We start from the raw sequence: 26,496 nt of genomic DNA on the forward strand, positions 1-26,496 counted from the left end.
CTTGCTTACTGTCACAAGCAAACCAACTGGTTAGAGCACCAAAGCTTGGTTTCTGAGGTTTAGCACTTTCCTGAGGAGGAACCAAAGAGGGGCAGGAGAAGCGGTTTCATCTTGCACATGGTGTTCAAGGATCTCCACATCCTGCTTGTTAAGCTCAGGATCACTTGTTTGTTACTGTTACTCCTGGTAAAATGCAAACTCAGAAGGTTTGTGTACATTATGCACAAATTTATATGATGTTTATGCACATTTGCAGCAACAGGAGCAAGCAGTGGGCAGAAAAATATTTGAATGTTAAACATAGAAAACTTAAAATGCAAAACTCAGCATGTTTTTTACAATGAGGGTGGTCAGCCATGGGAGAAACAAAGCAAGGGAAGTGGGATTTTTTTCATCTCTTTATATCTTAAAATGAAGACGGGATACATTCAGTTCATAATGATGTGGCAGCCAAAAAATCTAAGGAAAAGTGTTAGAGAACAAAACAGACAGAATAATTTTTCTGCTGTGTAAAACCAGGGTGAGCCCACATTTTGGGAGGAGGAGACCAGAACTGCACACAGTGCTCATGAAAGACACAGAGAAAGCAGCACAGAAAGGAGCAGCTACAGAAAGAAGCATCATCCTGGGGAAGCAGCTGCTTTTGGAGGAGACACTGGTAGGACGGTGAGACCTTAATTTTGAGAGGGCTGTGGTAAGATCAAGGTTTAAAAAAATCACAAAGTAGTAAATGAAACACAGGCAGAAACATAATTTGTCAAATCCTGCAATACCAGGAGTAGGGGGCATTTGGTAAATCTGGGGAGAGTGCTCCAGAGCTTAGAAAAAGAAGTGCTGCTTTTATCTAACAGGTATTTAATGTCTGGAACTTGCTGCTGTTACAAACCTTGGTCACTGGCTTCAGCACCAGGGGGATGTTGAAAACGTGAGGCTGTGTTCACTAATAACTGTCATCAGAATATTTAGTGTTTTCTTGCATGATCCTTGTACGGAATTTGAAGGCAAGTGTAATTAATCCAAGATGTACATATGTTTATATAGTGTCTGAGCTCTGGCTGGTGCTGACAGGTTTATGAGAAGTGAAATATTACTCCTTATAAAAGGATTTATTTTACTTTTTAAGGAGCCAGTCAGGAAGTTTAATCTGATTATTTTTCCCCTGTGCAAGACTACACAGACTATTTTGCTTTTCCTGCTGGCAACTTTGCTGCTCCAGCCTGAGCAGGACAAGCACTGAAGCTCCACAACAGTTTCACTAATGACACAACAACGATCTGGGTAGAACAGGCAAAGGGAAGACACTTCACCATTTGGGAGAAAAGACACGTGGTATATATGGGAATAGCTTTCAGCCACTAAGAAATTATTAGGAGAACTATATATTGAATATGTATATTGGCAGGAACATGGGGACCAGCTTCATCAGCTACACAAGTCTTATCTAACTCCATACTGGGTGCTGAACATGCCATGAAGCCAGAGGAAAGAAATTGCATTGGTTATGCTGCCTGAATTAAAAATGTCATTATAAAGGGGATGAAATTAAGGCTGCAAGTGCATTTTCTAATTTATTTTCTACCATTCTTTTAATGTGAATGCTTATTATAGTAATAATTTAAAAAGTTATGCAAATTCAGGGAGAAAGAAAGCATATGATGAGCTCTATGTATGCACAGCAGGCACTGTAACAATTAACTTGATCGCTGACAAGCTTCTCACATATTTGTGCCTCCAATTCTGATGTTCACTGACAAAAAAAAAAGGTATATAAAGAAACAAGATAAACTGTGGCATAAATCACCTTGAAAATGCACTTTGTGTGACCTTGGATGCTTTTGATTTTGTCTGTTGACCTTCAGGAAGAGGATAAACAGAGCTCTGCTCTTTACTTTCCCCTGAAGCTGATTAGTTGTGTGTGAATATATAAATATCAGGAGGCCAATACAATGTAGCCCTTCACAGACTTAACAATATTTATTGGTAACACATTTTTTTCAAATAAATAATCAGATTTATATTCACAGACACAAATGACACAAAATTATCAACAAACATTAAAAGTTAATACAAGAGCTGACTAATGCCAAAAGTAGGAAAGAAAAATAAGTGTATTCCCTTGGAATTAGACTTTCCCTTTTTTTCCTTTGAACCTTCTTGACAGCGCTTTTTACTGATATTTTGTTTTACCATTTTTACAGAATTTTTAAAATATTATTTTTACTTCTTCATGCCCAGCAATATCTTCAGCACCCAACCAACAAAGGGAAGATCTCATCAGAAATCTTTATTTTGTGGGTGGACTAACCATAGTTTTCTCATTGATCAGAATCTTTCACTGTATCAGTTCTGTCAGTAGCTAAAGTACATATACTGAGCAGTGAAATGTGCTCTTGCAATTTTTGAGACCATCAGACAGATAATAATGGCAGGAATGGCAAATGAAAAATCAGTATCAATTATCTTTTGAAAAAGGCAATAGAGCAACTGTTGTTCCTGCTGTAAAAAAGAATAGAAATTAAGAGAAACAGCATCATACAAAATATTTGGAGAAACTGATGAGATGTGCCAAAACTACCTTCTGTGCTTTCTAAAAATACTTTTCACTTTGTATGGATACACATTATAATCTTACTCGGTATGAGAATATGGGAGCTGTGTTACAAAGAACACCTTTATGTGCCATGAGATTTGCAACTGGCCTTCCTCACTGAGAACAGTCAGTAAAAGCACTGGATGTGGTGTTCTGGGATCCACTGCAGTGCCCTCCGTGCAGCAGCGATGAACAGGCTGCCTTTATCTGGGACTGCAGTCAGAACCATCTGGATGAGCGAGGGGACTCTTTGGCACACGAGCAAACAAAACCAAAACATACAGTACGCTGCCTCAGCCAATTCTGGGCTTCTAAGTGAAATTTTATATTTTGAGTACGAGTTGATTTCTGCTCTTTTATTGTTGAAACAAAAGAAGAATTAAATAAAAATATGTACACTGACAACACGCAGCGGCGTCACTAAGCCAACATCCGTATTCCCCTGGAGTCATGTTTGCACAGGCCTATTTTCTCCCAAGATGAGTTTCCCAGCAACGTCAAACCTTAAGGGCCGATGGCTCCACTCCACGCAGCCCCTGGGCATCTGCCAAACCTCCCTTGTACACACAGATAACAGGTTTTGTACAACAAACACAAGCAAAAATCTGAATAAAGTGCATTAAAATGAACGGGTATCTCCAAAGCTCATGCATATGAGCAATTACGTGGGCGACAAGGCACTGGCATGGGTTGTGAAGAGTTGTGGATGCCCCATGCCTGGAAATGTTCAAGGCCAGATCGGATGGGGCTTGGAGCAACCTGGTCTTGTGGAAGGTGCTCCTGACCATGGCAGAGGGTTTGGAACTAGGTGAAATTTAGGGCTCCTTACAACCCAAACCATTCTGTGATTCTGTGTGTCATTTTTCTGAATTTCCTTAATGCTTTATTGTTGTCAGACCAGTACTACTGCCATCCTTTCAGACTATATCATGGCTGTATTCAGTGTTAACCAAAAGGTGTGAAGACCTCCACTCTGCTTCTCTTGCATCCACTTAAGAATCTTTCTTTAATAATTCTGAAAAGAACCCAGGGAGTCATAGGTCCTAAATCTAACTCCAACCAAGAATTGGATGGAAGTTCGATTGGATCCCACCAAGGTCAAAAAACCCTCATTCTCCTGCCTCTAGGGGAGCTTTGAAACACCCTTGCATGCTCCGTGAGGAAGGAGAACCTCTGTCCTTGGCTCTGATGAGGCCACAGCTTGACTGTGTCTGGTTCTGGGCCCCTCAATTCAGGAAGAACACTGAGGTGCTGGAGTGAGAAGGGACTGGAGCTGAGGATGGGTCTGGAACACAAGTCTCATGAGGAGAAACTGAGGGAGCTGGGAGTGTTTAGCCTGGAGAAAAGGAAGCTTGGGGAGGATCTTACTGCTCTCTACAGGTAACTGAGAGTGTAGCCAGGTGGGGATCGGTCTTTTCTCTGAAAAAAGGACAAGAGGACGTGGCCTCAAGCTGTGCCAGGGGAAGTTTAGGTTGGACATTAGGTGTAATTCTTTCAGAGATTAGATATTGGAACAGGCTGCCCAGGGAGGTGGTGGAGTCACCGTCCCTGGACTGGACGTGGCCCTCAGTGCCATGGTCTATACACGATGGCGTTTGGTCAGACTGCACTCAAGGATCTCAGAGGTCTTTTCCAACCTAATTGTTCTGTGATTCTGACAAGAAACGAGTGGACGGGATCACTGATGTGAAATCAGAGAAAAACAAAAATGCAGCAGCACCGGCCAGAAGGCGCCTGCCTGACCTCCATCCCTCCCCACATCCCGCCGCCAGCTTCGGTCCGGACGTTTCCCAACACCGCTTACACCCGGCCCAACCCGCCGTGACTGGGGTTTAACGACTCCGGCGGGCGCAGAACGGCGCCCATCCATCAGTTTTCTAAAGAGCTGAACCATCTAGGCACGCCCGCAAGAACCATCCCATCTCCTGCCGCGCCTCCCCCGCTTCCCATGCCCGGTGCCCGCTCCCCGCTCCCGCCCCGGCCCCGCCGCACCCCCCGTGACGCACGAGCCCCCCCCACGGGCTCGCGCACGCGCGGCCGGAGCCCCGCGCCCGCTCCCGCGCCCGTTCCGCGCCTGCGCCGCGGGGCCGCTCCCGCCCCGTCCCGTCCCTCCCCTCCGTGCCCCGCGGCTCGTGTGACCGGAGCGGCGGGAGTCGGTCCGCGCCCGTCTGGGAGGCCCTGAGCCCGCACGCCACCGGCACCGGCGGCCGCGGGGAGGGACGGACGGAGGGAGGGAGGCGAGGCGGCCTCCCGGGTGTCCGGCACCATGAGCATCGAGATCCCTCCGGGCCTCACCGAGCTGCTGCAGGGCTATACGGTGGAGGTGCTGCGGCACCGGCCGTCCGACCTCCTGGGTTTCGCCGCCGAGTACTTCGCCCGCCTGCGGGATGCCCGCGACCAGGAGGCGGGCGGTGGCCGCAGGGTGGTCAGCTTCGACGGGGAGCCCATGCAGACCGAGTCCAACGGCGACGAGGAGCCCGACCGCGGCGACGACGAGTCCGACTCCGACTTCGAGCGTAAGTGCCGGCGCTGCCGCTGACAGGGCGCCGGGGGCGGGGGGTCCTGCCGGGGGGCGCAGCCCAGGGCCGCCGGCCGCCTCCCCGCCGTGCCCGGTGCTGCGGCCGCTGGGCAGAGCGGGCAGCGAGGAGGGATTGAATGGGGGAGAGGCTCCGCCGGCTCCCGCAGCCCCGTGGCGCCGCCGCTCCCGCTCCCCGCGGGCTGCCGGCCGTGCTCCGGGAGCCCCGGCTCGCCCCGACACTGCGGCCGGAGCCCAGTCCCGGGGGTGTCCGGCGCTGCCCTGGGCGGCCGAAGTGCCCCGGGGTCTGACCGGGTGTCGCCGGGCAGCGAGCGAGCTGCCAAGCATGTGATAGGGAAGATCATGTGTTATTGTGCAACGTCTTCTGCACTTATCTTTAAATTTCTGTCTTTAAATCATTGTAGACGAGTGTGGTTGGGATTTTTTCGCTGAAACTGGGGTGGTTTATTGCCTCTGTTGTGTGTTTAAAGTGACTATTATAAAACACTGAAATAACTTTCGCTATTTAGCAACATACTAAAATTCAAAGCCACCTGTATATTGCTGTTTATACTGTCAGTCTCGAAGATGGAAAAGATACTTAACCTGAGCTGGACAATGAAATGCCACTTGTGATACTGAAATTTTTATTCTGTCAGAATTGTACTGTGTGTTTTTGGCTACGCAGAGTGTTTGTAATTGGGGCTGTGATTGAGCCTCAATGTGAGAAGTTACTCAGAATGCCTGTGAATGGTGGTACTTGGCACACCCAGAATTGTGGACATGAAATCACGGAATACTTTCTCATTATTAGTAAGTATCTTAAAGGGGAGGGAAAGATGAGAAAAGGCATGCTTTCCCTGAACTTTCAGTGCCCTCGTTTGAAGGTCTTGTGCCCTTGACCTATACCGTAAAGGTTTCTGACTTTTATTGATAGAGGATCCTCTTTTAGACCAATTACTGGATGTCACCTTGTGGATGAAGTGTGCTCTTAACATCTACTTCCTCGTTAACGGTTCTAGAGAAACAGGAAGAAATTAAGCTATGGAACAAATAATTTTTTTAATTAAGGAAGCATTGAGATGCCAGCTGTTTTTGCAGCCCTTGTAGGCTAGGAACTTCACAAAGTAAAACACATCTTAGGCTGTTGAAAATAGACAAAGAGGACGTGGAATGTGTGAGAGGACAAGAGTGAAATGTACAGTCAGAACGAATTAAAAACCAGTTTGCAATCAGTATCTGAATTTGGATATTCTTTCTCATGAGAGAGAAATTCTGTTTAAGGCATGAAGAAGAACAGATGAAAGGTAAAGGGTAAAGATGTGGACACACTGGTGGTGACTGAATTGAAGTTAAGGAAATGTTCAAGTATGAGCACATACTTGATTTATGGAAATTACAAGTGATTTTTTTGCCCCCAAATCAGGAGTATTCTCAAACATCTCTAAATGGGAAAGAAGTTAGAGTTTCTTGTGGAATGTATTTTAAAATTAAACTTCACGCTGGAAAGATTTCAGTAGATAGTTGGATGTAATTTTTAAAAATGTGCAATGTCTTTGTATTTAATATTTTCCTTAAAAAAAAAAGGAACCCAAACCACAAAAAACCCCAGCTAACAAAATGAAACAAAAAACGTACTCCACCAGAACGTCTAATGTCTTTGAGTGCAATTTTGCTATTTTGTGATCAGTTTACCTATATCTGGGGTTTGAAATACCATCTTCAGGGAAGTAAGTGTTAAATTTTCTTTCTGAATGTCTGCAACTGCAGCTGGAGGGATCCTCTGAAGTTAAATGTTTTCAGGTAAAAATGTAAAAATTCAATGGTGGCATGCAGCTTTTCAAATGTACGCAGTGAGGCTGTCCAAAGCAGAAGGGTGGTTCCTTTGCTGCATGTTTCTGCTTATCATCTTTCTATCTTAGTCAGAGAGAAAATTAAATTAACAAGGCTGGGCACTGTCACTTGTAGTAGGGCCCTTTGGGCAATCACTGTCAGTAATGCTGTTTTGCTTTTTATCTGAAAACCCATGCTGTTCCCCCCTTGTGGTTTCCCAGGAACAGTGCCATGTTCTCTGCAACAGCAGGTGAGGATCCCTCTGGAGGGTCAGAGAAGTGATTCTTTCTTGAGTTTAACAGTGTGGGTGACAACCATGGCTATGTGTTAATTTAGGTTTCTATTGTAACTGTTGTCTCTATCAATGAAAAATGTTAAGTTAAAGGTTCTGATACCTGATGGCTGTCATGGGTAGGATGAAGACAAGGTCCTGGGTGCCTCTATCTGCTTAGTATTTAAAGTACATGTGTAGATAGGGAGAACACACGAGAGACTCAGATAAAGGAGAGACACAGATAATAGACCAGAGCACTGTTTTTTTAAGACTGCAGTTTTTCATTTTAGACAATTTAGGAAAGACTTCAGTGAATTTCGCTGTGCTTTCCTAGGTTATGCTTTCTTACTTTTGAGTTGATGTGACAGGTCAAATGGATATGTTTCCGTGTCTGTTTATAAATAAGACGAAATTGAGCAGTTATTTCTGTAAATTATTACATTAAGGAAGCTTAAAGCTAGTTTAAATAATTACCCTTACTGTATATGTTAGGTGTAGGAAAGATCTTGACGAATAACGTGCTTGTCTTCATGTGTGTGTGTCTGGCCCAGTATTAAATCTGTGCATGTCACTAGGCACACAGAGAACATTTTAGGTATGTTATGTGGGGTTTTTTGTATGGTGAGTACATAGAGTAATAGTAGCAAGAATAGGTCAGAAGGAGGTCTTGGCCTTTGGTGTAAACCATGTGGCAAATGTCTTCATTTAGTCATAGTGGTGCCATAGTGGCGCTCCATCCATGTGGTAAAAGTCACTGAGACTTGCTAGGCTACAAAAAAAAGGCTTTTATTCTCTTAGGATGATCACTCTTAGGTGATGCTTAGGAAATTATTTCCAGGTTTGTTTCCTGTCTGACCCCCCTGGAGTTTCATCCTTCATTTTAACTGTTTATTGTACGTGTGATCAAAGGACATCAGGATGTGGCTGTTCAGCAGATTGCATTGTAAGGCATGTGTGGAAATAAAATGATGATAGTAGTGGGGGAACCTCAGAAACATTTATGCACTGGGTTGCTCTGTGGCAGAGAATTTAAGAGATACAAAGGCTTTGTTTGTTTGGTATAACTGCAAAATTGAGAAGTTGGGATGGTTGGGAAAGGTGCAAAGCAAGACCTTCAAAAGTCAGGCTGAGAATGTAACCAAGGACAGATAAGTATTCTTGAAGAGTGTCGTTGACCATGATGCTTGTACTTTTAACAAGTAGGCTGTGAATGGATGTGTTGAGACTGAGAAATTTTCGCCAGGGAAATGGTCTGTTCACTGTTGGAGTTAGTGCTTTGGCAGAGCTCCTGTTGAGGAGCACACCTGAAGGAAGGCAGAGGCTCTGCTACCCTGTCCCTTGAAGCAGTTGCACAAAGGTGCAAAGTGCTTCACGATTAACTTGCTGTTTTGTCTTACTTTCTGTAACAATAAAACTACTTGTATGTGTTCTTGGAGGTATTAAGTATAACAACTGGGCTGAAATACTTTTGGAGTTACACTAGCTTGAACAACATGTTTCAACTAATGACAAGTATTTTTGTTGAAAATAAAATTTTTCCTTCTCAGGATTTTATTTTGATATTGAAGGAAAGGTGATGTGTTTTTCAGCTGCTCCCTGAGCATAAGAGAGCCCTTCTTAGTATTTTGCTTTTGAAATAATCCTCTTCAGTATGCTCTCTTGTTATGATGCGAAGTGGTGCATATGAATCTGGATGGACAGGTGAAAAGATTCTTTAGCTCTTCACTGAGCTTCTCAATTGAAATTCAAGGATTTCCTAAATGTCATCTTTAAAACATCAGTAGAATATCTGAGCAGAAGAGAATAGCATTAGATCTTGAATGTGGTACAGAATAAGAGTTCAGTGCATCTTTGAAATATTTAACCTTTTAATTGTTAATGGAAATACTTGGTATTAAATTAAATCTGTTTTAGATTGCTTATCTTATTTTAAGCATCATTTACGTATGCTTTCTTATTCTAAACTGATGTCCTGTGGAATTCCACAGAAATCACTGTTATATCAATCACACAGTATTTATGCTCTGCCTACATCAGTTCACAGGTTAGGCAGAACTCCTTGCTATTTCCCTGAAATAATTCGATGAAACTTACTGCATTATAGGAGTAGGATGATGTTAAAACTTTTGCAGTATAGCATAAGAAGAATAGTGGTCCTTTTGAAAAATACTGCTGAAGTTTTCAGATGTAATTCAGATTCATGGGATATTGCACATGTTGCTGTGAGATACCATCAGCTTTAAAATTAAAGTACTTTTAACTTTTTACTGGTGCTTTCACCTACCTACTTCATCCTTAACTGTTAATTAACTGGCAATAAAGCACAGTAGCTCTCTCCTCAAATGTGCAATGCAAATTCAGTCCAAAGTGTAGCTACTGTATTTAAAATCTAAGTAGCACTCTCATCATCTGATAATTACTAGTTCTGCATACCTTTTTTTTCAATAGTAGTTATAACGAAGGTGTTTTATGCTTTACTTAAGTAGTCTCCAGATTTTCAGGGAGGTGGAGGGAAAAGCTGGGATAATGGCTGGAGTTAGTGATCTTGAAGGTCATTTCCACCTTAAACAATTTTATGATTTGACTGCATTAAACCTTTGAATTCAGTATACAAAGAAAAGAAATGCACGTTCTTGCTTTATGTTTTAAAAGGTATGTTCAAACAAGCCTAGTGACCAGAAGGTATAGAAGAAGCTTTTGAGTTTTATTTGTTTTTTGATCTCCATCAATGACGTGAAATCAGTTGTTGAACAAAGTATTAGTGATGCATCTGTGTTTTAAGAGGAATATATTTCTGCATTTAATTTTCTAATTTTATGAATTTTTGGCAGCACAGTATTTTGAATGTGTTTAACGTAAAAACATGAAGTGAAGGACTACTGTTGTGCAGCTGCTATACTTGCACATGTCTTTGCTTTTACAGAGGCAGTTCCCCATGACTTAAATCTGAAGGATTAAGTAGAGTAGCTGCTGTTAGTACAAATGGAACTTCACTCCCTATATTTATCTTGTTCTCATAGGGGAATTTTGAAGATAAACTAAGTATTAAGGAAGACTGATTTTACTTCTTTTTAGTTGCTTCGTTGCTTGGACAGAACATGTAAATACCATTTTTTCCTGAAAGCCTTTTTACTTCTGTATTTGTTTATCACAATAAAATTGCTTTTCAGCATTTGTTCTTAAGATTGCAATTACTGTATTATGAGGTTATACTAGGGGTTTTTTGAACTAAGTAATGCAGATCTAAGGAAGCCAGCAATTGTAGCTCAATGGGGCTTGGAGGAATGTTTCATCAGTAATCCTCTGTACAAAGGAAAGTTAATCAGAATGTGTCTGTAATAAGTCCTTACCTGAGATAGTAAAAGAAATAGAAGTAGTAAGTAGAGGGATCAAAAGGTACTGACTGGCTGAGAAACAGAGTTATAGATGGGCTGAATGAAATTCAGATATCCCTGGATATTGCTAAATGTATACTGGTTTACATCAGGAAGGATGAATTTCTGTGTTACTTATCAAAGCTAAGTTTCTTGCAATTTTGACATAGTACACTTAGAGTTATTTGTAACGTCTTGCCCTCAGCACTGTTAATGTTCCTGTAGCATCTATTAGATATTCCTTACAATCTCTTGAGAAAGATACACTCTTATTTCAGTTTGCAGTTACTGGCTTGACATAATTGTTCTGCTTTAAGTGATCAGTATGTTCTAAAATGTGAGGAAGCATGCAATATTGTTTTTGTTTAAAATTGCATTTAAATCTGTATTTGTAGTCTGTTGCATACCAGTAAGAGTTTTCACATAACTCTTAAGCTTATTTTCTGAAAGAGCTTTAGATAGTTGCTAAAACTGTACAGATAAATTCTTGACTCTTTCTGCTCTGTTGATATCCTGCTGTTACTCTCTGTACTAGCTTGTAAAAGAGCATAACTAACTATGAAGGAAATGGGTAACTAGCCATTATAAATAATTGCTGAATTCTTGAAAGCCTGTATTTCTATTTTTAAGAGTTTATTGTAAGAGAAGTTGTATGAAACTTCTGAAATTGTATTCTTCTAGCTGGTTCTAAAATTAAGCTAAAGGAAGATAACATCTATCAGTACTAGATATTGTACTGAACATTAGCTTCAATTTAACTTTGCTATTTTTGTTTATTTAATAAACTAATATTAGAATGCTGAGACAGTTCTGTCAGAGTTCCCCTTGTGCTAATACTGAAGTTTTCTTGTACCCTCTTACCTAAAATAGAACAATTGAGATCTCGGAGAAGAGGAGGAGACAGCAGAGAACAAGCTCACTTCAAGCTATTCACCAGTCAGTCATTAAAAACGTTAATGTCTGACAGAGCAGTTGCTCATTATTCAAATGAAGACTGGAAATGTAGCCAAGATGAGCTGTGAATGTTTCCCACTGGCTTCAGTAACGTTTTCAGCTTCATGAATGATCATTCATATTTTCTTGTGAAAGAAGAGGGAGACAGTAATAAATATAACTCACAAATGTACTGGTTCCTCTTTTGCAAGGATGTTATTCCTTCCTCTGTAATGGTCCTTTAGATTCCTTTAGTTATGCTTCTCTGTGTTCCATGCCTGTCTTCGCATACTTCTTTGGTATGTAACAGTTGTTTGGTGGTTTTTGATGCATCAAGATTCTTTGATTCATGTAGGTTTAATTTTTTTCCTGAGGTACTGTCAGTTCTACAGGCAATGGTGTGTGCTGTTCTCCAGTCTGCAGTTTTAATGTCTGTATGTCACTGTAATACGAAACAGACAAGGGAAATAATAAATCATAAAAACATTAGTTAGAAAAACAGCTGGGGAGGGAATTTGGGAAATCTGAATGTGGACAAAATGCTCTTGTATGAAAGACTTGCACAGTCTTACTGTGATAGTAATACTAATAAAAGTTGTTTGTTTATGAGATCCTTTAATACAAAAGCATATTTTTCTTTTAAAAATATGGATCTGAAAGAGGGGCCATTGGATGGAAATTCCAGAAATGCATTGTGCAGAACAAGCATCTGTTTTGTGGTCATTGGTGTTTTGCCTGTGAGAATTGCGGAGATGATGGCAGTGTTCGCTGCTGAAGTGGGAAGGATACTTAGAAGAGAGAGGAGATTTAGAAGAAAGCACCCTGTCTTACAGTTTTCATACTGCTGGGATTTGGCTTCTGCTTCATAAATACGCAATAAATAATTTATAATAAAGGCCAGCATTTTATTAGTAGCAGTTTTGCTGGTAGTACTTTCCATACAGGGGCATTAATTTTCTGTGTAGAAATGGCAAATGATTGAGAGTGGCAGTTCTCTGTGCATAGATGTGGAAATTCCCTTTAGGGGAGAAAACATCTTTAGGAACAGCCTCTCTTCAAGGCATGAGGTAGGGACTTCCTTCTGTAGCACTGCATTTATTGTCATTTAAAACCAACAACAACCTTGGGATTTATTTTGTAAGAATTGTTATAGCACTCTCTGTTCTATCCTTTTATTTCCTGGTGGCTTGCAGAACAGCTTTGCTTCTGTTCAGAAATGGTCTCTAACCCGCAGGGCCTGGCATGATGTCAGCTTTTGGTGTGAGGTCATCTTACAGAAGTCTGGAACCCTGTATTCCTTTTTGGGTGTTAGTGAAGTCCAGACCATTATGGTCAGATCAGGGGCCTGACCAGCAGAACTGAGCAAATGGTCACAAAATTTCACTCAAAACTGTTGTGTGAAGAAGGGTTAGGATTGCAGATTGGAGGGCAAGTACATGTTCTCCCACCACTGACTTACTGTTCTGTCCTGGATCCTTGCAGAACTTGTAAAAACAAATGTGGTGTTTGTGTGGGGAATGAAATGTGGTTTTTTGGATGAAGGTTGAGAAACTGCTTTGTAGTTTTCCTCTGTATTTTTGAATCAACTGTAGTGCCAATTTCCTCATTCTTAGTGATTGCGTATTGACAAACTGCTATAAAGCAGGATGTCACAATGGCTCTTCATTTCCATTTTGGTTCTTCCTCCCTTGGGACAGCATATTGTTTTCTGCTTCCTATTGGGAAAACTGTGTTCCATAGAAGAAATTAAAAAACAAGACCAGAAATATTTTTTGTTATTTTTCCTGGTGAGGCTCCAGTAAACACTTATTTCTGCAGCAACACTTGTGCTAATTATGATGGTTCAGGAAGAATTGCTTCCTCAAGGACACGTATAGTGAAGGAGCTGGTCAGTCTCTGGTTGTCATGGATATGGGGGATACCCCTCTCTGAAAGATGTCTCCTGTACAGCCCTGCAATGAAAATTCTAAGATTGAGTTACCTATTTTAAAAAAAAAAAAAGTTCATTTTTTTTGACAGTAATTGTTCAAAAACAGTTTTTAAACATTTTATATTATCACTGTTTCTGTTAAAATTTGTAAGTATTTGTAAGAGTTGAAGGGTTCTCAGGTTAATAAATTATGAAATATGTCTTATTAGAATAGATTAACATTTAGTCTTCTGTCTTTCACACCTTTGGGGAGGTGTGGGGGAAAGATTCCATGTGTAGTTTCATTATAAAATGCTAAAAGCTAATTCAGAGTGGTCATATTTGGGGACTGATTTCTCTAGTGTTAAACATCACTGGGTACAGTGTTTTTAATTCTGATCTTGAGATGGTATAACTTTATGATAAAAAGCCATAAACATGACTTGTATTTTTTATGAGCATCTCTTACATCCCTGTGAAGTAATTTTAATTTCTTACTGCTGGAAACATGTAATTATTAACTGCTTTACCAATTTTTTCGTAGTACTATGAAATAATGTAACTTTGCATGCACTGACTTTGCTAGTGGTTTTAGCTTTTCTTAGCTTTTACATGCAGACACTTTGCTTTTCTTGCTGGAAGATCTGCAATGTGTACATTTGTTGTGAAGTACTGTGTGACTCGGGGGAGTTGTATCCTAGAAGTTTTGCTACTGAAAATCAGTTCATCTGGAAGCTGAACCATGCAGCACTTGCCACCTGCTGCAGCTCTTTTTGGTAAAGGAATTTTTTATCATTGCATCCAGATATTGTCAAAATGAATGTTACTTGACCAAGCCCCTTGCTGAGACTTCGGACATCCATGAGCAGGTTTGGCATGGTGCTCAGGGACCTGGCTCAGTGCTGGATTTTGCAGTGTTGGATTTGTGGTTGGACTCAAACAATGATCTTAAAGGTCTTTTCCAACCTAATTGACTCTATAAAAGAGGATTTTCTCTGGTCTGGGTAGAACACACTGATGTTTTTTACTGTTATCCATTCTTAGGATACAGAACATATGTCTGTCTTCACCCTTCCTCTTTCCTAAAAATCCTTTTCCTGTGAAAGTGCACAGGATGCAATTACTGGAAGTGTGTGTGGGGGGCTGTCTTGTCAAAATAAGTTTTCACATGGAGATGATTCTTTTTTCAGCTGTATGTTGTAAGTAACCGTTGAATGTTGATATAATGTTGTTAGAAGTGTAAATCTGAAGGAAGAAAAGCTATAAAACACTTTCGAGATGCGATACAGAAGTTGTTTTTGCTCATTAATTTGGTTGTGTACCACAACCCAAAGATTGCCCAGATTAGAAGATTAAACAGTTTTAAATTTTAAAACATATGTATTCATAATCCACTCAAATTTATTTATACCTTATTTACTAAAAAGAGCTGTAACCAATTTATATTTCAATGAAGCAAGGTTCACTTGTGAATTATTGATGACTATTGTACTGGCAATGAAGTAGTACTTCATGTTCTGCACACAAAATTGCTAGAGATGTTAGTGATGGTTCTGAAGAAGCCCTCATACTCTTGTGTAGGTTCAGTTTGTGTCACCCCTCAGTCCTCTGGCTGCCACCCTCCTGCAGAGCTCAGGCTGTGCTGCCTGCTGGAGAGACATGGAAGCACTGGGTGCATTTCTCATTTTGTTGTCACCAAAAAGAAAAGCACCAGACAAGAAAATGATCATGAATTGTAGAGTCAGTTGTGCTCATGCAGAGGATCCTGCACCTTAGAGATGAGGGAAAGCAAGGCAGAAAATCTGGTGTCCAGGGTTGTGACTCTGAAGCTCCCGCTACAGCATAAAATCATAAATCCAGTGTACCTCCTCTATCACTACTGTAGATAAACCTATATGTAGCAAGGGCACAAGTTGTGGGTTGGTGTAGGGGTTTTGGTGTGGTGTTTTTTGTTTTGCCTTTTGTTCTTTTTTAACTGGAAAGCAAATCCCTTCAGTTCCAAATATATGTAGAACTTATTAGCAACTGACCAACGTTTTCTGGTTTGAGTTATTAAAAAATGTGGTGTGTTACATTACACAACTTTTTTCTGCAATTTTTTTTAACATATCACATATGGGAGCACTCGTTCTATGAATGTTTTTTTTATAATTTCACAGATCAACAACACGTCGTCAGCCTTTCTTAAGCACTTAATACAAAAAACCCCAAAACGGTAAAAATTAGACTTCCAGAAAAATTGAACCAGCTTTTAAAATTGTTGATCTTTTGAGAAAGACTGGTTTGAGAAAGGTAATTTACAAATTGTTCAGGCAAGAATAAGTCTTCAGAGGTGATTACTTGTGCTGGATAGAGTGCTAAATCCTAGAAAAGTCGTAGTTGATCGGCTGATGATAGATTTCTTTTGTGACACTGGCTAAGCTGGTTGATACTCCTGCTGAGGTTTGTCCAGGATGTGGATACTCTTTGACTTCTATGTGGCATTACTATAATAAGAACTAGTTTGGTATATTGCAGTAGTGTCAACACTGAACATTTTAAAAAATGCCCAAGAAAGTGCTCAGTTTGCAGTTACAAGGAATGTGCCCATAGTAAGAACCAGTAGAAGCCCAGGCTATTTCTCAGCCTTGCTCTTCCACCTTTCTCCCCTTAAAAAAACCCAGCCAAACAAATTAAACCCTAGCAGCCCAAAATCTGTGCAGTGGCTGTGTCAGAATTCGCAGTTACCTACCTGGACACAGGATGTCTGAAACTAGGTGCATCTACCTGCAGATGAATTTTACTTCTGTTTGCCTTCTGGCCATCGGAACTTAAACTGGAAGCAAAGCATGAATTTTCATGAGCTGTTGAGGATTTTTGTGGAATTACAGAATGGTTGAGTTTGGAAGGTGCCTCTGGAGGTCATCTTGCCTGACCCTTTTTGTGGAGCTCGACTGCCTATAGTGATTGCCTAGGACCATGTCCAGGTGGCTTTTAAGTATCTCAGAGGATGGAGACTCCAGAACATCTCTGGGTAATTTATGCTAGTGTATGGTCACCCTCACAGTAAAGAAGTGCTTCATCATGTTCAGGTGGACCCTTTCTGTATTTGACTTTATGACCATTGGTTCTTCTCCTGTCACTGAGCGCCAGTGAGGAGAAACTGCCTCCATTATCTTCCAATGCCCTTCAGGTATTGATATGAACTCCTCTGAGCCTTATCTTCTCTAGGCTGTCAGTTGCAGCTCTTTCAACCTGTCCTCACACAAGAGATGCTCCAGGTCCCCTCACCGTCTTTACGGCCCTTTGCTCGACTCTGTCCAGTATGTCTGTGAGTCTTTCATGCTGGGGAGCCTGGAACTGGACACAGAACTCTTCCAGGTGTGACCTGTCCAGGGCTGAGTAGGAGGGAAGGACCACATCCCTCGACAGCGGCTTTGCACCAAAAGCTGTCCAGAATACCCTGGAAACAGTGTGCCTTGCCTGGCACATACAAGTGTGCTTATGCCTTGAGTTAAATGTGGATATGTGAGATTAGGCTCTGAATCAGCTTGAAGTAACACTTGATTGAAATTCCTTGTGCTCTTTTATTCAGATCAAATCAGATGACAGCACAACCTATTGCAGTTTTGTCTTATGTAAAAACACAGTATGTTTCATCATTCAGTTGTCAGCAGGAATTGGTAATGAAATGTGAAGTGACCTGGGCAAAGAACTGTGGGCTTTTATGCGCCTTTATTACATGTAGGATGCTATTCTTAAAATTCTGCCTAGATACCTATAATTAAACAATCCTGAACTCAGGTTGACCTGGCAGGTATAGCTGTGTAACATGCCTTCTGGGTGTATGAAACACCAGGCTCTCTCCATGTTGCTGGTTGCTTTTGCTGTGCTTTGAATCTCTTGTTCTGTATTTTTCTTCTAAATTGCTCTTTTGTAGAAGTAGTTCAGTTATAGTTGTTTAATACTGTCTTGTCACATGAGATACACCTGACTATGAGAGTGACCCCAGCCTATTTGTCTGAGACTAAACAGCTCAGAGGAGAAAAGAAAAGCTTCTTAGGCTGCATCTCATCTGTAACTGCCCATGTTAATTTTTCCTTTCTGTTGTAGACCAAACTTAAGCAGCCCAGCTACCTATTACTGATGAAAAAGGCCAAGACCAGCCCTTTTTTTCCTTGGCATCGACACAGATTGGAAGTGCTGCTGCAATTAGTGGTCAGTGATAGGTTTGTTGTGCTCTCAGGTTTGGGACTGAAACCTAGCTCTGTCTTCTCAATTTCTTTACTTTTCTACCCTTCAGTCATAATGTGTTCCGAAATGATGGCAGATCCACAAGTGCGGGCTTGAGACCGAGCATGTATGTATGTCCTGAACACAAACAATTGTCTTCCCCTTCAGTGTAACTCCCTTTTCTGTGTTGGCAGCTGCTCTGAAGCTAAGAGGATCCAGTAATCCAATTAGTCTATCAGAGGAGGGCACTGGTTCATGATGACTCTGTTGTGATGTTGCCTCTACATGCATAATTATTTTTGTGGTGGCATAACTGTGTACCTTAGTGGCTTGTGTCTTGAATTTGGGTTTGATTTGTGTTTGTTAAAGTACAGTGGCAAAGTTGGTGGACTATAAATTCCCCCAGGAAGTGTGTATTTCATGTAAAGCAAGTGTTGCTGTTCTTAGAGTTGCTTTGTCATTCTTAAATACTGATGAGACTGAAATTTCTTGCAATGTATCTAAGATCAGTTTGTCAGTGTAACAACCAGTTGCTTGTACTGGACAGAGCTTTGGATTGTGTGTATATACCTGCACACACACACACATTACAGTTTTGTCTCTGTAGATTGCTGCTCACTGCCCCATTTGTCAGAAACTTACAGCGGAGTACAAGCAGAAAATATGCAGGTGACTGGGAAAATGTAATTTTGTGTTACCATGGTTTGGCAAGAATTTGAAGCAAATGATAATGCTGTTGACTCAGGGCTGGTTTTTTTTTTTTTTAAATTCTAAGAAAAGGTAACTATTGTTCATTCTAGAATAATTAGTCTGACATTGTAGGAAAGTATCTTAATTCACTGAGTGCACCTGTTAATTGAATTTTTATTCAGGTGCTCTTTTGTCCTTAGCAATGCTTGAGTTTTAGATTTTTAGAAATGCCTTGAGCTTCATTGCACCATTTCAGTTGCACTGAAGTTCAGTTGTCATTGTCCCCTTTTGTGTACAAGTTAAATTTGCTTAAGTATCTATGATAGTGAAAGATACGTGTTCAGTTGTATCAATTTGTTGTCTCTCTTTGAAAATTATGGCTGAATATGAACCATATTTTGCTTATAAGTAGTTCAGGGTACTAGTAAATTACATTAGTTATGGATATGATAGTCAATATTTGATTTCTCAAGATAGCTTTTATATCCTGATACCACATTATTTAAAGACACTATCAGTCTCAGTAGGACTTTATGCTGAGCCTGCCAAGCAGCTGCCAAGTGCAGATAGCCAACATTTACATTCAGTGTTGTGTGATGGTAGCTGTGACATGATTCCAATTAAAAGCTTGGACTGCACACTGCAGATGTCTTCTGAATATTAATGTGCACTACAAACAGAGCAGATGGAATCTCTTTAAAATACAATGCAGTGAATGTAAAATTAAGGTTGTGTTTCTGGTGAAAACTAATAGGCAGTCAAAAATTTCCTTTTTTCTTTGTTTTTCATTGCTCATCCACAAGAATATCTGTGCATCATCATCATCTTTCTTTACATATAGGAGGAAATCAACTCTTCATTATGCATTCAAATAAAAATACAGCATTATTCCGTACTGAAGCTTTCTCAAATGCCAGATGTACCTAGAAAAATATTGGGAGCAAATGCAACATTTACTGTGCCTTAAAACATGCCTCTGCTTTGAGGATAGATAATAGTTGAAATATAGGATGTCTGTGAGTTATTGAAGGTGTTCTGTGCAGTGTATTGGGAAAAGTCCATCCTGCGCAGGTGTGTAGAACCAAACTGGGTAATGCAGAGAATGACAAGAACATCAGTGGTGCACTGCAGCCCCAAGGTTCACTGTCAGAAGAGAGCAGCAATCCAGCTGGGAAAGTGTGTGTTAATTGCTGAAGTATTTACCATGCTTCTGTGGCAGTCCATGAGACACGAAGTAAATAAAGCCCTGGTAGTAGGAATAGGTTAAGGGCCTTAAAATCAAACAGGATAAGTGTGGTATTGAAACTGAAAGTAGAAGACTTTCTGTGGGAGTGGGAATTCTAACTCCTCTTTGCAGCTGCATTTGTCTTCTCCCCTAGGGCAGAAAGGAGGTCTGTGAAGGGAGTGTACAGGGAGAAGAGGTTATAGAAAAGGCAGAGACAGGAGGTGTGGAATACATGGAGCCAGTGCACAAGTGCACTGCTTCACTTGTGCCATTACCATAGCTGTGACATTCTTGTCTTCCACTCTTCTCAAACTTAATTTTACAACTGCTTGTACCTGAGGCTGTATAAACACTAAAGCCAGTGTCAGTGATAGCATTTTCCACTTAATCCCTATTACCATATGAAGATTTCCCCCAAGATCTGCATTTGGATTATATTTGTCTATATATAGTTATATTGCCTAGCTAATACTTCTCTCAAAGCTACTGGCCAAGCTGTTAAGAAAAAGTTCTTGGCTTCATTGATGGTATTTATTTGATACCTGCCTACTTCCAGAATAATTGACTCTGTGCCATTCCGGAGGATAATATTAATTTGCTAAGAGTGTTTTTAAAATCTAGACCACATTGGGACTGAGAACAGAGTTGCACATGAGGTTTGGGAGAGGACAACACTGTCAGGGTGAGAAAGAGCTGTGTCTGGATGTGGCTGAAGCTGGTTTTGATGGTGATGTCCCAGGCTGCTGATGTGGGAACCATCTCACCTGGGGAGGAGTTTAGGAATTGGCTGATGAGTCTAGCCTACTCTTGTGAGAGGTCTCTAGTGGGTTGCTTTTGTTATTTTTTACAATGTTTAATGCATTCAGATGTTCAGAATAATGGTGGGACTTTTAATTAGGCTCCTGAAAATTGAAAAACAAGTCTCCATGACTGATTCCAGTGGCAGACCAGGATTGACTGAGACTGTTTTCTTTAGAGGAATGCCTTATGTACCTCTTGTACTTAGCAGTGGCTCTGTGCTGTGATAGAATGCAAATTTAATAATAGTGAAGTGTACAAAAAATTGACTTAGGTTTATTGCGGATTTTTTTTTGCTTGTATGCATATTTTCGCTTACTCAGATTGCATTCACCTGTATACAATTCATTATTTCATAGAAAGAGATATGTGCAAGAGGCACAGCTGGAAATAATAAAAATACACTGATGTGCTAGATATAGCTAAATGACATTTTTTATGACTCATTTAGGAATTATCTCCAGGATTTCCAAATAACTTTCAAATCAGCTTTCCAAATAACCCGAAAGAGGTTTAAGTGTTGTTAGTTTGCAACATAGAACAATGACTGCACCTTACAACTAGGCAAAGGATAAAAATCTGATCAAAAGCCTTTGGGGTTTGATGTTTTAAAAGGCATGAGGATGTGGAGTTAAGTCGTTAAATCAAAACCATTGTAAAAAACCAATCAAAATACAGAAAGTGTTGTTTTAAAAGAACTGTGTTTGTCAGAGCCAAATGTTGCTTTAAACAGCACTTCTGAAGTTTCTAATGAAGAGATTTGAGACAAAATTTGTCTTCGTTATGTTTCAAAAATTCTAAGTACCCTGAGGTATTACTTCTTCTGCCTCATCCATCTCTGATCTCTGGTGGATCAGGAGACTAGTAAATAAAGAGGTGAGGTTTGAAAGCAGAACTGGTAAAGACAGGAAGGGTTAGGCAAGAGCCTTGAGAAAGGAAGGGGCTTTCTATTTTCTGCCACTGATTCTGTTCACGGGGGTGAGTTGTCCATGTTTCTTACTGATTGGGGAATACCTCATGGTTCCCTAGATAAGATGCCACTATATTTTTCTGTATGAAGTATTTATTTTAAGGAAACTTGCAGTTATTTCTTCTGGATGTGATGTTTTTGTTTCTCTGTGGCCTTATTCTCATCTTCGACCCTTTCTTGCTTTTCCATTGTCAGACAATCCCAGTGGAAGTCACATTCAAATATGTGGAGGATATTTTTTATCACCTACTTAACGTTGGGTTTGTAAACTTAAATTTTCTGATATTACTAATGTGGCTCCTTAGCTTCCCTGTCTCTGAAATGCCTTCCTTTCTAAGCCTATTCCTAAAGCCCAAGCAAATTTCCCTTTTTCACTTGCTTTGTTGTACCTTCCAGTGTCTTGCCTCTTCTGACAATGCTTTGCAGATTTGTCAGCTGCTTTTTTAACTTTCCTGGATTTTTGCAGCATCTTTCTTTCTCTGTGCAGTGCATAGATTTGTCTTTTTAATACTTGAAAACATTCCCAAGTCTTTTCATTTCAGTCCCTGGCAATCTCTGTTGTGGTATCAGCATATAGTTATATCTTTAATCACTGTGAAATGTGTCCTTTTAGCTGAAAATGTACCTCAGCATGGGGAGTTTTTCTAATTTCATGTCTGTAAAGCAAGTGCATGCCTTGTTGCTATCTCTTTGATCTTCATAATATAGATTACACTCATAAAAAATAAACACATACAAAAAAAAAAGTGCTGTGTTTGGCTTTATCTGAGACGTGTCAGCAAGAAATAGGAGAGGGCTGTGTGGGTCATGCCATTGCAATGTCAGATAATGTGAAGTGCTGCTTGATAGGTATTTGTTCTCCTGTACTCAGGCTTCAGCCAGGCTGTATGAACTCCTGAATTCTGAGTTTATGGTCCTTCTCTGGTGAGAATGAATTATCTGCTGAGAAATGTAATGAAAATAGTACCATGTGTGACTGTTCAGGTTCAGTTATGCAGAGGGAATGCTGAAATAGTGATACATTGGAAAAAACAAAAACTCTAAAGCCTTAGTCAAGAAGTGCCATCATAGCCAGAGATTCACCCAGATTTCTTTCAGTTAGTCAAGCAATGATTTCTTTCTTGAATTTATCAGCTGTTAAAGTCTGTCCATTCCAGAGTGCATATTCATTTTTCTACTGTAATGAAAAACCACAAAAGAGCCAACTCAAAATAGCACAACAGTTTTAACTTTATAAACATCTTTCTTTCACTAACATAAATCCTTTGCTTGTTGACTCAACTTTTCCCTTCAGAAGTTATTACATTCTTTCTATCAGAGGGGTTCTAAAAAACTTGGAAAGCAAGGGTCGGAGACTCTTCCAAAATGAGGCTTTCAGACAGTGTTTCTCTATTTTGTGTTAGTAATTTTTAAATGCAAATTAAAAAGAAAATCAATTAAATTCGAGACCAGGATGTGTTATGACGTTGTTTTTGTTTTATGCTCTTGGTATTGATGACAGCTGTTTTTCAATACCAAGGAGCAACAAGGTATCTACGTCTCTGTTATTTTTACAACAGCAGACAGGAAAACGATGTTTAATAGCAATGTAATTTTTTTTATTGTTTTCTGAATTAATAGATGTAAAAGTCTCTTAGAGAAAAGCAAAGCCTGTGTGTACCCAATTGTAGATTGTGGTTTCTACTTTTCTGCCTTTTTATGTTTTCTGTGCTCCCTCTGTTTGTTCTCTGAAAACTCACTTCTTCCCTAGCGTTCTCTGACCTTTTGTCTTCCCCCAAATGTCTGGCATGCTTCAGCTGACACCATCAGGGTCTCTCCTGCCTGTCTAACCGGGTTCTGAGTTTCGTCCTTCTCTATAGGGGGTGAGTGGGCAGAGGAATAGAAGGAAAAATAAAAGGGCTTCTGTCTGTTTTTCTTTTCTGAGAGAAGCCTTGAGGAGAACTCAAGGTTCCAGAGCTGCCTCTGAAAAAAATCTAAGCAGTTTGTAGCCCTATCTGTCCACCTTACAAAGTAGAGATGTGGAAGGGATAGGTGAGAATTTCCCACTATTCAGCAAGGGCATCCTGAAGGAAGTCATGGATACACAACTGTTATATTAGTAGCAGTCACATGGATCTCTTGTTTTAGTTACTTGTTGAAAAAAAAAAAAAGGTTCAGATTGGTATTTATTGAAGTCCAGTTGCATATCTGATGATGAAACTACTTTCTGCTTTAGATTACTTTTTAATTGCCAGGAATCCTAAAAAGCCGATACTTGAATATATGAGTTTTCTCAGAGCTGTGATGGTTCCTATTTATGTAAGTCCATTAACAATCTTGGTGTGTAGAAAAACAGTTTGACAGCTGTAGTCTGGCACTTCCTTATCGTAACTTGATATAGCATTCCACAGAGACAGTCATGCCTCAGATTTATACTCCTCTCTGCTTCTGGTATTTCAGCTTTAATGGTTTATAGTGTCAACTCATGTGTTGTTTGGAGAAACTTAATTGACTTGTTAAATTAGAACAGTTTACATTCTGTTTCTCTTTTTGTCTCTCTTCACTTAGTATGATCTTGTGCCATGATTCAATGGGAAAATACTCTGTAAATCACTAATTTGTGCTACTTGGTTTTAATAAAGCTAGTATTTTGTGCATATGCTCTTTGAACTCTGAGTACTCTACAATGAGCTTTGCTTCATCATTCATCAGGAAACCTTCAAAAATTCTTGATTAGAGTTACACAAAAGATCTGTATTAAATATTTATGTGCACAATAGCTTAACTTAGTGTGCTGCTATAAACTGTATTCAGAATCACAAATAGTCGTGGGGATTTTTTTAACCCTAGTTGAAATCAGGAAATGTTCACAGATCATAGTAAAAAGCAAAGTGCTTCTGAAGAAAGAAGTAAGTTTTCAAGAGACATCCCGTATAGAGCAATGACACCTAAGACTCTACTGTCATGCCTGGAATGCCAGGCATGTCCCAGTCCTTTGTCCCTGAGTTGTTTTTTTTTTTTTTCTTGTGACTCTGAATTGATCTTTTGAGTTTTATTTTGTCTTTTTCTATAAGAATTTAATGTTCGTAGGATGTGTAAGAAGTGGGTAGCAGTAGCTGGGAGAGTGATGGTTGTACTTCTGTTCATTTCAGGCTTGTGAGTAGTGTAGAGAAACAGCTTTCCCTGTTATGGTAGTAGTGTACATCTAAAAAAGCCTGATGTTATTTTTTTTTTTACCAGTCAGTTTTCAAAGTCGATGACAGAGAAGGGAGCCCACACACTGTAGGAAAAGCATGCTTTTAGGTCTGGTTTTAAAGAGTGGTTTTACTGTCACTTGTTTGCCTTAAATCCTGTAATTGTTGGTTTGGTTTGAAAACAGTAAAAAAAAGTAATATCTATGTCCAATTTTCACCTATGGGGCTGTATTTAATACCTGCTTATAACCAGTCAGAACCCTTGTAAGTTAAACATAGTGAGCCACAGTAGAGCATCAGATGCTTCAAAATAAATCTCAGTGCCAAAGCAAACTGAAGGATATTGGAGAAATTCCTGGTTTGTCAGTTATGGAAATTATTAAAAAAAAAAAAAAAAAAAATTAAAAATCCCAGTATCTGATTTACATCCCTAATTTTTCACGTGAGAAAGCCCAATGAAATGGGGCCACTAGCTAGTGGCAGTATAGTTAGTTTTAGCCTACTAACTGTGTGGCAATACTGCTTTTTGATGTAAAGTACATTTTTGAAATAAAGTAGTGGAATGTACAATATTGATCTATTTATGCAATTCATTAAAATATTTTTTATTAAATAAATATGAAGACATACCTTTACTTTGAGGAAGAAAGGTTTTTCACTCTGAAGCAGCCCATTAAGTGTTCCTATCTAGTGCTTCAGTCTGTGCCTTATCACAGTATGGGGAACACGTACTCGTTGAGCAGACGTTCCTGATTTTTCTTGAACAGTGGAGTAGGATAATTGTCCTGAGTCAGTTCTGGCAAAACTGTGGAATGCACAGCTTGATCTGCCTTTCCACTGCCAGAATCACTTGCCTTTGGCTGCCAGGGAGGAAATTATGCCGTTTTGCTCTCTTCTGGTACAATGGTTTAATTTACCTCGGTTTTTGCTGTGTTTACCCAATTACTGTGTCTTGGTTCCCATGAGCCAAGTAAGAGCAGGAGCTGTGCCAAAGGTATGAGACATTTTGAACTTGAATATTGCTGCACCTGAGGTTTTGACATAATGGAGAGTTTACAATGCAATCATCTCACAACAAAATCTTTTAATCTTATTATAGTTTTTGCAATTAACATATAATAACATTCATATCATTAACAGAGACATGGCCCATTGTTCAAGCTGAGCTGTGGCCCGTTGGTGTGCGGCAGGGGGGAGTTCTAATTGGAGATTAAAAAAAAAAAAGAATAATAATTTTTTTCTCTTTCCAAGCAGCAGTTTAATCTTGTTTCTGTAGATCCCAGATCTGAGTGGTACCAGGTTGGTGTGATGGATTCACAGAGTGGGCAGAGTTGAGCTCTGAGGCTACTCTGGTGTAGGAGCTTGCTCTTGGTGTGTCCATCACCATTGCTTTCAATTAGGTGTCCTTTAGTGCTCAGTCTAGGAAATAGGCTGTGTTAACAGTAAATGTTTTATTCCTTCCTCTCCATCTAATGTTTTGGAGTCTGTCCACAGACCAACGGAGGTGTATGTGGGACCTTCAGGAGTTGTTTCTCTTAGCAGTGCTCAATGCCAGGCTTTTCCTTCACGTACTTCTAATGGCAAAACACAAGAATACCATAGGAGTGGCAATACTGACTGTGCAATACTGAAAACAGTCATAAACAAAGAGAGCTTTTCATTGGTAAACCAGAAAGAAAAAAAAAACACTAATCTTCTCTACTAGGAAATGTCAGATTTTATCTCTTTAGCATAAAAATAGTCATCTGACAACACATAAAAGTGAATTTTATACATGTTAGAACTGTCACTGGTGTAAGAGATGCAAACTATCATTTTAATCTTAAAAGCTTTGTGGAGGCAGAATAATAGTACTCTCTTAACTGCCCTTAAAAGGTTATGTGTTTTTCTCATTTTTAACACTGGAAAACTTGATGCAGTTTTGATGACACTGAACCCTGCTATGGGATAAAATAATCAAGGTTCTAAAAGAAGCCATTGTTGTTGGATTTTTTCTGTTA

General features: G+C 40.0%; 1 protein-coding gene across 1 annotated transcript in view; it reads left to right on the forward strand.

Moving 5' to 3' along the window:
- Window positions 1–4,702: 4,702 nt before the first annotated feature.
- PRKAR2A (protein kinase cAMP-dependent type II regulatory subunit alpha) overlaps window positions 4,703–26,496 on the forward strand; it is a 59,797-nt gene continuing 38,003 nt past the window's right edge. The window contains exon 1 of the mRNA XM_005522030.3: window positions 4,703–5,106. Within this exon, the coding sequence (XP_005522087.1) occupies window positions 4,857–5,106 (250 nt within the window). The 5' untranslated portion in view covers window positions 4,703–4,856. The remainder of the gene's footprint in view (window positions 5,107–26,496) is intronic.

This window comes from Pseudopodoces humilis, chromosome 13 (genome assembly GCF_049639895.1).
Source record: "Pseudopodoces humilis isolate 2021_Gansu_Grassland_sample_001 chromosome 13, ASM4963989v1, whole genome shotgun sequence".
NCBI lineage: Eukaryota > Metazoa > Chordata > Aves > Passeriformes > Paridae > Pseudopodoces > Pseudopodoces humilis.